This window comes from Petromyzon marinus, chromosome 31 (genome assembly GCF_048934315.1).
Source record: "Petromyzon marinus isolate PM22_M1 ecotype Great Lakes invasive population chromosome 31, UKy_Petmar_22M1.pri1.0, whole genome shotgun sequence".
Taxonomy (NCBI): domain Eukaryota; kingdom Metazoa; phylum Chordata; class Hyperoartia; order Petromyzontiformes; family Petromyzontidae; genus Petromyzon; species Petromyzon marinus.
In genome coordinates, this window is record NC_133697.1 from 14,568,564 (window position 1) to 14,582,941 (window position 14,378).

The window sequence follows — 14,378 nt, forward strand, 5'->3', positions numbered from 1 at the left end:
TAAATCAGCTCGTGTATGCAGGTACTGCGTAGATTATTACATCGCAGGGTCCGTCTTGGGGAAGTCTTCATTCAACAGTGGATTGACCAAGGCTGTTACTGATGATGAAAACGACGATTGACCAACGAACATCAACATGCATGTCCATATTGAAAGAACAATTCTTCCATATAAAAAACCTCTGCGCGCGCCCCATTAATCAAAACGCGCGGTTATTTGTTTTCATTCACGCAGATACAAATTTTAAAAACACGTGGTTCTCCAGATGCCCCCCATGGCCACTTCTCGCTGGCAAGCAAACAAGCGCGCGTGTCTATGTACGGCACTGCTAGGCAACCTCGTACCCAACCTACCAATCGCATCCACCCCGTGTGGAGTGAACCATTCTTCTCAATATTCACCCGGGCTCGAGGGTGGGGGCCACGCCACCACCCTAAGGGGGGGGGGGTTCCTGCCCCTCCCCCTCCACGCGCGTTTTCTGCTCGCGCGCCGCGCTCCGCAACGAGCGAGTCACAGACGCCGTGGCCACGAGGATCCGTGCGCTGAATGGGGCCCACCTCACACATGCGGGCGACTCAGCTCCGCCGCTCGGAAGCAACATGTTGACCGAACGTCCCAATTCCACCGCATCCTCGGGCGACGCGTTCGAGGTGTTTGACGCGAGCACCGTGGTCATTCCCTTCATCTACGTGGTGGTGTGCATGGTGGGCCTGCTCGGAAACTCGCTCGTCATCTACGTGATATTCCGCTACGCCAAGATGAAGACGGCCACCAACATCTACATCCTCAACCTGGCCATCGCCGACGAGCTCTTCATGCTCAGCGTGCCCTTCCTGGCCACGTCCGCGGCCATGCACCACTGGCCCTTCGGCTCGCTGCTCTGTCGCCTCGTGCTCAGCGTGGACGGCATCAACATGTTCACGAGCATCTTCTGCCTCACGGTGCTCAGCGTGGACCGCTACATCGCCGTGGTGCACCCCATCAAGGCGGCGCGCTACCGGAGGCCGAGCATCGCCAAGATGACCAACGTGTGCGTGTGGGCCCTCTCGCTGCTGGTCATCTTGCCCATCATCATCTTCGCGGACACGGAGCCGAGCAGGGAGGAAGGCTCCGACAGCGTCATCTGCAACCTGCTGTGGCCGCACACCGAGCTGTCCTGGTCGGTGGCGTTCGTCCTCTACACGTTCATCGTGGGCTTCCTGCTGCCCGTGGTGGCCATCTGCGTGTGCTACCTGCTCATCATTTTCAAGATGCGAGCGGTGGCGCTCAAAGCCGGCTGGCAGCAGCGCCGGCGCTCCGAGCGCAAGATCACTCGCATGGTGCTCATGGTCGTGACCGTGTTCGTGCTCTGCTGGATGCCCTTCTACACCATCCATCTGCTCTTCGTGTTCGGGGTGTCGCCACACCCCACGGTCATGCAGCTCTCCGTCATCCTCAGCTACGCCAACAGCTGCGCCAACCCCATCCTCTACGGCTTCCTCTCGGACAACTTCAAGCGCTCCTTTCAGAGGATCCTGTGCTTGCGCTGGATAGACGGGGGTCTCGAGGAGCCCGTGGACTATTACGCGTCGGCGCTGAAGAGCCGTGCGTTCGTCGTGCAGAGTCGCAGCAACGAGCTCAACAACTTTCGGCCCAACAACGCCACCGCGGGTAGCGTCTACCGCAACGGCACGTGTGGCGGCGTGTCCCGCACCACCACCCTCTAAGAGTCGCGCTGCCTCGCACACCGCCCTGGTCTCCGCATTGTAAGACGCTGCCGGAAAGTAAGACGCACACCCCCCACCATACAACCCCCCCCCCCCCGCCCGCCACCAAAAGTTGTGCCCGGTGTCAATGAAAGTTATACAAATCTGGTCACACACACACACATCTACCGGATTATAAGAGGCACCCCTCCCCCCATCCCACCCCACACCTTTTACTTTAAAATACAGCAGGGGAGAAGGGCGGGGGGAGCAGAAACGTGCGTCTTATAATCCGGAGGATAGGGTACTATCAATGACGTGATGTCTGCTACCGTTGTATCAACGTGTCGTTTACATGCTTACACATCGGTGTGTCGTTCCCGTATTTATTGACGTATTTATTAATTACGTATCTAAACCACTGTTCACGTTCGCATGTGGGATATCAATTCGGGAGTTTCTGTTGTTGTTGTTGTTGTTTTGCATTAATAAACTCTGAGTTGATGAATTTGTCAGATTCAACCACAGACAGGGCAGTCGAGTTTGAAATGCCGCTGCGCGTCGTGCAAACGATCCGAGTTACGCTTCGGTGCGACTCGACATCGAGATGTCGAGGGGCGACGCAATACCCCGTCAAGACCACGCCGTCCGTTTCACGTTGGTCGCCTCCTTGGCATTCGTCGCTTGCGCAATGAATTCTGTCACGCGTGAGATGTTGGCTACGCCGAACCAGCTGTGAACATCGCCGGTCCGTGCAGATTGTGACGCGCATCGCCAAAGCGTGACCCATTTATTGCTCGCAATCTGTATAAACGCGTGTAATTTACGTCTGTTACCGCACGTGCATTCTAATAAGACTACTACGACTACGACGGTACGACTGTGGACAATGTTGCCAAATGAGTGTGGGCAGACTTTGGTTCACGACTGTAGCCTAATTCACAGACTGCCATCGCTACGAGCAAGCCTGATCACAAAAGAAACGTGGGTTTCTTTTTTTGCGTCATGAAAGTGTCCCAGGTAATGTGAACACAGGGTCGGAGCCAGCGGGGTGACAGGGTAGACAATTGTCACCCCCGAAAAAAAAATAAAAAATCGAAAATCTGAAACATTCTGCGTATAAGTGTACAACACTCGGTCTGGCGGACTCCGTGCAACTGCATTGTCAGAGTGTGTCGCCAACCGATGGCGTGGGGTATAGCCGATTTCTCATTCAATCATGCTTGAAATAAAAATGTGTTGAATGTCACTCCGGGCTGACAATCCTGACTACGCCCCTGTGTGCACACATTGGTCAATGTTCAGTAAGGTACAAAAATGCAACGTTTCGCTTAAAGGAAAAATAAGGCATTCGGTTCACATAATTTCGTGTTTAGGTTGTGTGTGGTACAGCTGACAGTTGTTTTATCTCCAGCCCCGTCAATTGCATACCGGTGTTTGTTCACAAACGCTTTTGTCAACTGATATGCTGGCCCAGTTATAAATGACTTGGTTGAATTATGGGGTTTCATTTGTGTTATTGTTGTTGTGGGTTTCATCTGCTTTAGTACCTCGATGTTTTTTTTTTTACATTGCAGCGTACTAATTCACAAGACTGATACAAATTCAAGATACAAAACACTCAAGACACACACTTACATTCGGATGCAGTCTGAACTTCCGGGCTATAAAACTTGACCGTTGTCTAGAGCATTGCTATGCGGGTTAATTGTATTGCGTGTAAAACACTAACGGCATGGTCACGTCAACACAGTGTCCATCTAAATGTTAACGATACAATTCCTAGAGGAAAATGATGAAAGCCCGAAAGGATGACCACGTTGAGGACACAGTACAGTGTTGCTCATTCTGTGGTTGTTGGAGGTGCTTGAAGCGACATTGCAGGGATGTCGTGACCTGTAAAGTTCATAATGCTGTGTGACGCTCTAAGATTTAAAAATTCAAGTATGAAATCATTAGCGCTCACAACCGTATCGAAATCTTTGTTGTGAAGACACACGTTGCCTCTCAAAATTATGTAATTTATAGCACGGTCAAAAGCCCGCGACCTGTATTCACATTAATGTGTGTGTGTGTGAAGAGGTAGAGGTTTTAGTCAAGATGTTTGAGCCAAGATACAACCGCCCCTGATTAAGCCGCTTACGAAATATCATTTTAAAATGCACCGTGTTAGTCTCACGCCACCACGAGACAATGTCACAATGTGTGCCTGTGAGACATTGTTGTGGCAGAGGCTGCACTCGGGAAATTTGATTTCCTACTATGTAGGCATTGGCTATAATCATTCTCATTTCGTATCCAGTGACTTAAGAAACGAATGAAATGCTACCGTTGTGTTCATAGGTTGGGACGACGGTGCCTTCATCCGAAACACAACGTTATTGCGTGACACAAAACTACAGTCTCTACTGGCTGACATGGCAGTATGGTACAGTAAATATCTCTCCTAGCTGTATAACACGGTTCAAACGCCTTGACGATATTGTGTAGGTATACATGGGAATGTCTGAAATGACCAAATTTAATTTACAAATGAATCTGTCGGTAAACTGTGTTGCAGGAGCGCCCTCAATGATTTAAATTGTGTATCGGTTAACTTTTTTCCCGCGAATCTGAATTTCCTTTGGTGCCAAACGCAAGAAACCAAAGCTTGTGTGTGTGTAGCCTGCTCTGCTAAGACGTCCGTGACTCATCGGAAGCCATATCAACCGGTATGAATTTCAATGACCCGTTTGGTTTCGTGCAGACACACGCAACAAAGGACATTGTGAGACAATATCCACTGCCAAATGGCATTGTGGCAATGGTCTGCACGACGAACACTCGTGCCACTGAGCGTCTGCACAACGGACGATTGTGCCATCAATAATTATTTAAGCGGGTCAGGAACTTTTACAAAAACGTTGCAAGGCGCTCTCGCGTAACCGTCGCTAAATAACATAGTTAACTCTGTTGTCTGCGCCAACCCTACGTTGTATGTGCCTGAATATGAATGTGTCGTTAAACCCGCGACCACCCGACACAGCCAATTAGCACGGTGTGTCACGTAAACAGAACGTGCCAATTCGTTACTTGTTCAGCACAGCGGTGTGTTGGGAGATGTGGGTTTACTCTCCAACACGTCGGTGTGCTGAACTGGTAACACATTTTCACTTTTTGTTTACGTGACAAACCTTACTAATTGGCTGTGCCGGGTGGTCGCGGATCTAACGACACATGTATATTTGCGCGATCTAACCTAAAACAAAAACAACCCTTTTATGGATAATATTGCTCGCGAAAGCCAACTGCTGCTGAGTGTTAAACTTTGACCCCGTCTCCACAGCAGGTGGCGCGCTGCCTTCAACACGCAGAGCTGTCCTCGTAAAGAGCCGTGGCGAGAGTGTGGTCAGGTTTGGCGAAAGTGTGGTGGAGCAACTCGCTTGACCGAAAGGCACGGGCAAGCCTTCGTCCAGCAGTGGATTGACAAAGGACAGGACAAATTTGTGTTATTTTCTATTTAAAAAAAAATACGGCAACTGTTTAACTACAACTTTTTCAAGGCAGATACGTTTTTTTTTATTTCTGTCGATTGATAAAGCCGTCTCAAGTAACATGGCCTCAATGTTGACGCTTGTGAGACGGTGGCCGGGGGTGTAGAACCAGGCTATGCGCGAGACGTGAGATGATGCCGGGTGACATGCAAGGCAACGACGGGGAGGACCGATCACAACGGTCCCAATCACAACATCTTGCGGTTTCGCCTCTTGTGTGATGCCTCTTCTCATAGAGCGGAACGGCGCAAGTCAACACGTTGGCGACAATCGCAATTCAAAGCGACAACGTGATGCCTAACGAGGAGCTAAGCAGACACGTGGCGCAACACGATGTGTATCACTGCGGCTGTTTGTGGATGTGACGTTTGACTTCACAACATTTATGGGTTTTTTTTTATATGCGCATCCTGCATCCTTAGTGCAGCTTAGTGTCAATAAACTGCTACCGCAAAACAGCAGGACATTGTCACACGTCATTTCTTTCAAAACTGAATCCATTGTTCCTGACAACACTCTATCAACCATCCAATACGAACACGTTGTTGCTTGGATACACATTGTAAACAAAATATTGCTTTTTAAACCCATTTACAGCGGACTGCTTTTCGACAATAATCATTTCACTTTGTGATAAAACATTTTTTTAAAGCAAAACGTCAATTGAAATGCTTTGGTTTGAATATCGGTATGCCCCAAGAGGCATCATACCGCCTGAATTGGTGGGGCTGTTTCCGCCTGAATTGGTGGGGCTGTTTCGTGTCTCATCCCATCTCCAATTAGCGCGGGTGGCTACGTACGGTGCGAAAGAAGTTTGACAATAAGTACGTAATGCTATCAGTGCATGGGCGACCAAGAAGATCCACAGGTATTTTCACCTCCGATTAGCGCGGGTGGCTACGTACGGTGCGAAAGAAGGTCAGCATACATACATAAAGAAAGATGTCTGAGTAAACTGGATTAGCGGGTTTAAATCACTTAATGTGGCTCACAGTCGAAGCCTCATTTGTTCAACAAGGGGCTGTTGCAGAAGGTCATCATGAATCGTTCTTTTGCAACGAACAGAAGTGTCGCTCGATCCCAATTGTAACAGCAATTTTAGCCAAAGTTGCCGATGTTGCACGGAGCACACGTGACGAGATGCGATGCGTGCTTGGAATTACATCGAGAGAGATAATCAACACGTGGATTAGAGAACAAACCCAGGTTAACGACCGCATTCTACCCGTGAATAACAGTAAAGAGGCTTGAGCAGGACACGTGACGGCTTGAAGGGTTCATGACTAATGGTCAAGAATAATAACGGAGTTGCAGTCAAGGAATGGAATCCATCCACGAGGACCCACCCATGGAGATGGAGAGATTAAATCAGCTCGTGTGCCGGTGCTAGATGGATTGTTACAGCAAAGAACTGTGAGAGATTATCTGGAGATGTATTAAAAGCATGCCTTGAATACCAAGTCAAGCTAAATGCAGCAATGAAAAAAGTTTTCTCTCACTTTTCATTTTGCTACGGCAAGTATGCAGCATTAACACGCATCCAAGCCCAGCACACACACACACAAAACCCCAACAACTTTTAATTCAATAAGTCAAATCTATCCATCACATCATATGTGTCCACCTACTGTTATCCCCTTCATGTTCAAAGCAAAAAAGAACGCTATCAACCGATTCATTTGAGGGTTATGAACTACCACATCCGCTGTGTGACGGGTCATCTCTCCCGGTGCTCTGAAAAGAGCGTATGGCTGAACAAATAAATAAACGTTGGCACTCTGCTAGGATCATATATATATTAAATATCGTGACAGCTACGATCGCACACACTGACATTTCTCACCAAACTTTGAAGTCAGGTTTGCATAAAGTTATCATGATGCGCTCAGTTAACTTTTAGAGAAGCCCTCGTGAGTGGTATAGTGGCGCACGCGCTCATTCGCAAGGCAGAAACTCAGTCGCTTCGTGCCATTCCCCCTTGCCCGCGCACTCAAAGCAAACTTGTCGCAGGTGACAAATTGCCAGCGATAATTGCCATAAAATTGCCCTAAAAGCGTGCAGCCGCCTCCTCCAGCCGCGGGGGTGGGGGGGAGGGGGTTAGCAACGCGCAGGCTGCGGAATGGAGACCGTGCGGGTGACTTTTCCAACTCTCGCAGGAAAAGTCGAGGACGGCAACGCACAGCACGAGATGCCTCCCCAAACCCGCGTTGTCTGCACCTATACGCGTGCCGAACTTCTTTCCCCACCACGCGTAGCCGACCGTGCTCATCGGAGGTGCAGGAGGGTAAGGCCGTGATCTCACTCCGCGGTGTGGCCTGGGTCACCTTCGTCGTGTTCTTGATTGGGAGGCCACCGCGTACCAGCACGGTTGAGAACCGCCGTCTCGTGGGTAGTGCAAACGAACCTTGGTACAATGGCTTTATTTATTTTTGTTTAATAAAAGAGAGGAGCAGAATTACGAGGCGTACGTTTCAACACAGCTATCGCCAGCCGTGCTCTGATGAATCCGTGCGGCGTCAGGCAATCGAGCGATCATAACCAGCTGCGAAGACGCCGCTCGGAGTCTGCGACTGGTGGTGTCCTGTGCCCCTTGATAAGAGGCTCCGTCGGCAGGGTGCGAGACGCGGGGCCGGGGAACACACGGCAGCAGCTTGTGCGTTGCTCGCTGTCACCACGGTCTGGGCTCCACGCTTGGGGGGTGATCACGGCCTCTTTGCAGTTGCGGCACCTAAACTCTGCTGCTACTCGTTTAGCCACCTTCGAGGGCAGGACTTCAAAATCTCGACTCAAAACGTCTCTGTTTTAAATGGCTTACTCTCTCTAGTTATTTTCAAACATCTTTCCCACTTCTCCTTTCCTTGGTTGATGTTAAACTATGTCCGCCTTTTCACGCATTGCACCCTGAGATCGACTATTCACCGGAGCTTCATACATTTAAATTATTATTAATAGTGCATACATTTAAATGATGATTATTACATACATTTAAATGACGATTATTACATACATTTAAATTATTATTTTTACATACATTTAAATGATTATTATTATATACATTTAAATTATTATTACATACATTAAAATTGTTACATACATTTAAATAATCTTTTTTTACGAGCGCTGCTCCGGCACAGAGCCCTTTGCCCAGCTGATGGACGTTGGCGAGGTCACTGAGCGTCTCGGCGGAGTCGTTCGTCTCGCCGCGTCCCCGAAGCACACACACGCACGTGTGTGTGTCTGCGTGGTTAATGCCACCTGTGCGGAGGCTGTCGCCTCTGTTAGGGTCGCGAGCACGACTGAAGTGGACGCCACTTGGCTCCCTCTCTAAGTGGACGCCACTTGGCTCCCTCTCCCACGCCACCCCCTCTACCCCGCACAATGAATGCATTTTATGCACAGTGCTCGTGCTAATGACCACGCGGCACTGAAGGTTAATTGTCGTGGAGCCATTCCTGGTGATATCCACGGTTATTTAATCCACAGTGGAGATTCTTACAGGGACAAGGCACCACCCCCTCCGCCCCGTATAGCCCTAACATGATGTTGAGGCAAGTGCAGTTAGCGAGTACTTATGAGGGCCGGCATGACACACGAAGGGGTGGCCAGCACCACGCCCGGCCGCCTTTGACTCGACAGTGGCGATTTTTACGCATCGCACCCGGTACTAATTTGAGGCTGAGTCGACCTAGGGGATGCCCAGGTCCGATTCATATAATCGTCACTGGTGTTGGCCGTGAGCGAGAATCAAACCCGGCTGGTCAGATTTGTAGCACACCGCGCTAAACGTTGCACTACCACTCCCCACAAGTATTCTTACAGACACACACATCCCTACACGCATATCTTTGGTGTCAAATTATGAATCACCAAATAAAGTGAATTACAATATTGCTGACTGCGATGGGTTATGACAGATATTAAGTGGTTATGACCTCAACAAAACGTCGCCCAAGACGGTCACGACCTCGCAACAGAATAGTCACGAGTTATGTCCCACTACCCAATAACTAAAATGGATCACCAAACTCAACAACGGATGAAGAAGTGTGACGACGCTACTCGCAACGACAGCGATGGGGATGATCGCGATGATTGAGGTAGAAGCGTAATATCAGACGACAATGGTGATGAGAGATGGGTGAAAATAATCGATGATTTCGCATATACGTTGGTGATGGATGATAGAGGGGGATACTGTGAGCGATGACTTTGGAAACAACTAATAGATGATGATGGCCATGATGGATTGATGATGATGATGACGACGATGGCCATGATGATGATAATGGATGATGATGATGTTGATGGCCATGATGGGTGATGATGATGATGACAATTATGGAAGATGATGATGGCCATGATTATGATGATGATGGCCATGATGATGATGGTGGCCATGATAGATGATGATAATGGCCATGATAATGATGATGGCCATGATAATGATGGTGATGGCCATGATGATGATGGTCATGATGATGATGGCCATGATGATGATGATGATGGCCATGATGGATGATGATAATGGCCATGATAATGATGATGGCCATGATGATGATAGCCATGATGGATGATGATGATGATCAAAATTAGAATTTCGTGACAATGCCACCGCAGCTGAAAAGCAAAGTACAGCAAACACGAAAGAATCCCTGTTCAGAATTCTGTCACCCGTGATTATCACACAAATGAGTAAGAGTGCTGTATCTCACTCTAAATGAATCCTATTGTCTGTAATTATTTCAGACAATAGCCACGGATAAGTCTTTTAACTATGAGTCCAATTAAAAACGCCACTCGTCTGGAAATGTTCACAATCACGAAGGGATTTTTTTCAGGTCGTCATGAAAATATAATAGTTTTTTTATAATTGTAAGACAGATAGTCCACGAGAAACGCCAGCCGGAGACACTAGCTGGGAGCATCATGGGAGAACAGGCATCAGCTTTGCGGTGATGATGTCGAGCGGAAAGGTGGCTACCGCGCTTCATGTATATAATTGCTCTAAAATTGAGACCAAATGCTTCCATTGCTTCGAGGTTACAATAACACGCCTTCCCTGATGAAAATGTCTAAAGATGTATCTTTCATTTGGCAATCCAGCCCGTTGCCAAGTCGACCGCCTCAACTTCGAGTGCCGATAGACGCTGTTTACTTTTCGTTACCCGCGCGCTGCATAGCTGAGTGAAGGACTGCCCGTCACGTCGCCTCGTTGTGTTACCGCACTTAATGAGATGCACCTAGACCCGACGCTGCACTCTGCTTATGTAGATCGGCTGACAGGCGTCGCTGCACCATTGTGTAAAAAAAAAAATCATTGTGTACTCCACATTCGCTTTGACGCTCACCGACTTTGACAGACACGCAGAAGCAATCTCACTCAGCAAATGCAGACCCAATGCTCTTTTTTTTTAAATCCACTGTGCGTCTGTCGCGTGTGCGTGCGCGCGCGCGCGTTCCGACGGTTGTGTCCCGGGAGCATGGTTCATGGCAGGCACAGCGCAATCAGTTGGCGAGGGGGGTTTGGTGGTGGGGGTGGGGGCTGTATCGTTGTGGGCGGGGGAGGCTGAGGTCTGGCATCCGCTAATGGCTGTTTGGGGGGGGGGGGGGTTCTGGGTTGGCAATCTCCGTCTGTGGGTGGGGGGGGGCTCAGCTGGGACACGGCAGAGCGTCTGACGAGGTGCCACTCCAGACGCATCGCGTGGGCCTTCGGCAGTGTTGAGGTCGCCACCCGTTCTGCAAGTCTTTCCCAGCGTTCCGGGAAGTTTACCAGCTGCTGAGTTGGATGTAGGTTGCGTTGGCTAGCTATCTCGCTTGACGTATACTTGTTCAAATTGGGATCACTGCTTCCATATGCTGCGAGGTGGCACTGACAACTCCTGCCTGATGAGAACGTTTCGAGATTCTCCTTCATCGCTGCTGCTCAAATTGATGTCGAGAGCGACCGGAGGACAAGAGGGCGCCAGTGCTTGAGAGGGGGTTGTTGTCGTTGTTGCACAGTGCACAGAGGCTGCAGTGCCTTGTCATGGGGGTCTTCTCATCAGCCGTGGAGGGATCACGACGGTTGCCCCAGCTGTCCGTGGAGGTGGGCGGATTCGAGCATGGATGTGGCATCGCTAGGGGGCACCACAGCGCTGTGCCTGGGAGACACGTGGCAGGAACAAAACATCAAACTCGACAGCTCGGAGCAAAAAGGAACACAATCCATTCGGATTGCATACCTTTAGGATTGTGTACCTTTGAAGTACAGCTCTCTGACCCGTTCGGAGATAACTGTACATCCTGCCTTCAACACCTGTCTCTAAACACTAAAGTGAAGCTATCAACTCCCAGGAAAGATTTTGTCGTGAGCTGCCAAACACCCACTCCAATCGAGTAGCCTATCTGTAAAACGCCCTTCTCTACACTCTGAAGAGTTCTCTACGATTCCACATTGTCACTCCCTGCAGTTTTCGTTCCACTGACTTCTTTGTTAATGACCATGTTTCTGACCGCATAATCTGATACTTCAATCGTACCACTGGCGGCGAGGAGCACTTTCACTCCCAAATCCTTTTTTTGATAGCAGCCACCACGAGCCTGCACCTCTTACATCATGATCCAGCATGCACCGCAACCACCGGCACGAGTCACACGTGGCCACTGGTTGAGCTCTCGCAGTGCACGCAAATCACCGAGCCAGCTGTTACCCTTCGCCTTCTGAAGAAGAACGGAGTGTAAAGTATTGGCCGTAGGGTGGCTCATGGCAAGAGGCTCCTGGGTTCGATTCCTGACTCGGGCGTCTTTTTTTGCGTGAAGTTTGTAAAGTTCTCCTCCTGTTCAGCGTGGGCTTCCTCTCATTACTGCGCTAATGAGCCAAGAATGTCTGTGTGTAACGCGCGTGACGTCACTCCACATGCCGCACCCCCCGTCATGAATATTCATGAGCGGGTGGATTTTTATACTCACGCACAAGAAGGTTGAGCGGAAATATATATTTTTTCGCAAATTCGCTTTAAATTTGACGCTTCTTTGTCGAAAGTGAATCTAACAAATAATTATACGCAGCGACAAAGTGGATTTGGTGTCTTTATTTATTTCTTCAGCACTTGAGATAAAAGGTAAGTCAAATGTGTGGTTCTACATTATGGTAAAATATACATTTCTCGTTGATTTTCCAGATATTTGTATCGAATTACAATTTATTTCAACCCCAGAGACCGAAAGCAGACGAGAATATAAAGTATCAGAGCAGTGAATTTGAACAAATTGAAGGTCACTTATATACAGTGCTACAGTGACATGTAGTGAAGTGTTTTATGACTTACTTTCGTGCAAGATTCACTGCCATTAAATTTACACAAGATACAATTATAACACTGCTCAATTTTTTCGTAAATATTACAGCATCCGTCCTAGGACGGGCGAACGAGCTCGTCGATAGATAAACAATGTTACTGGTGTAGAGCAGACATCCCAAAAGGTGTAACATTACTTGAAAATGACTCATGTTGTATGTTACATAGCAGTCTTCACATCTTACTGTGAAGATTACTGTGAAGATTAGTCTCGATCCCCGTGACGTTTCCTGGGTAAACAGGTGTAATAATAATTATACATTTCGATTTAAAGCTTTCGTGACTGCAAGGATTCATCTTCTTTGGTTCTTTCGGTAAAGTCACGTAGAATGAGAATAAAATAATAAATTGATAAAATAAAATAACACAATAATATTCTCACGACGTTTCGGCCACAACACAAGCGGCCTTCATCAGGTGAAGGGGACGAGACTGTCTGGAGGACAGCGCTGGAGTGAGAAAGCCACGCTGAGATCACGACCTTTAAGCTGTGTGAGAAGAAACAAAGCGCCTTGACAAAGGAATTAGCATTGAATTTAGCATTGAAATGGCTGAGTGATTAGCTTGTGACTGGTCACAGAAAAGGCTATGTTAAAGTTAAAGCATACACATCCGCAAAGGCACCCCTTGACAAAGGAATTAGCATAGAATTTAGCATTGAAATAGCTAAGTTAAAGTATACACATCCGCAGAGGCACTTCTTGACAAAGGAATTAGCATAAAATTTAGCATTGAAATAGCTGAGTGATTAGCTTGTAACTGGTCACAGAAATAGCTATGTTAAAGTCAGCATATACATTCACCGAGGCAACTAGTACAAATCAAACAGGAGAATTTAGCATTGAAATAACTAGGCGAATTTAGCATTGAAATAACTGAGTGATTAGCTTGTGACTGGTCACAGAAATGACTTTGTTGAAGTTAAGGCCTACACATCTGAGCTATTCACAGTAACTGGGTATACAATACAATATATAATGAATACTATATAGTGAACCAATAAAAAATACTAAAATATAAATTACCTCAATGTTATCAATAAACTCTATATTCTCCAATCAGCTAAGCTACCAACAATAAGTCGTTATATGGGCTCACATGACATTGACTTCTCCAAGACGGAGGTTCTTTGCAAACCAACCGGCTACCATGAGAGATTCGTTCATGAGGCCATTCACATATACAAGCACAGAGACAATTTCAATCGAGAAGATGGATTCTGGCTTAGTAACCATTGGAAAGATGTTTTAAACCATTTCCGTTCTTAATTAATTGTATTTTACGATGACCTTCAGACCGCAGCTCTTTCGCTGGCATTGACTCTTAATACCTCTCACACCACGGTTAATGGTATGGTTTACAACATGGAGTATAACAGCACCTCGCAGCTGTCTCTCTCCCCCTCTTCTGTTCCGACCATGGATGAACTCGTCCGTCTGAACGGGACCCGTAGCTATCCGTGTTGCTAAAGTTGAGGGTAAGAATCCACCCATTTTTCGCCATATAGCATTGTGATATATAACGACTTATTGTTGGTAGTTTAGCTGATTGGAGAATATAGAGTTTATTGATAACATTGAGGTAATTTATATTTTAGTATTTTGTATTGGTTCACTATATAGTATTCATTATATATTGTATTGTATACCCAGTTACTGTGAATAGCTCAGATGTATAGGCCTTAACTTCAACAAAGCCATTTCTGTGACCAGTCACAAGCTAATCACTCAGTTATTTCAATGCTAAATTCGCCTAGTTATTTCAATGCTAAATTCTCCTGTTTGATTTGTACTAGTTGCCTCGGTGAATGTATATGCTCTGAC

The 14,378-nt window shown here is 47.5% G+C and overlaps 1 protein-coding gene across 1 annotated transcript; it reads left to right on the forward strand.

The window, feature by feature from the left end:
• The first annotated feature begins 437 nt into the window (after positions 1-437).
• LOC142929583 (somatostatin receptor type 1-like) lies at positions 438-5,679 on the forward strand. The gene has a single exon (XM_076071145.1). It carries the CDS (start codon positions 600-602, stop codon positions 1,704-1,706), a length of 1,107 nt encoding a protein of 368 aa, XP_075927260.1. The 5' UTR covers positions 438-599; the 3' UTR covers positions 1,707-5,679.
• The last annotated feature ends 8,699 nt before the right edge of the window (positions 5,680-14,378 follow it).

Coding starts and splice junctions, on each gene's coding strand:
- LOC142929583 (XM_076071145.1), top strand. CDS start 600: ATGTTGACCGAACGTCCCAATTCCACCGCATCCTCGGGCGACGCGTTC.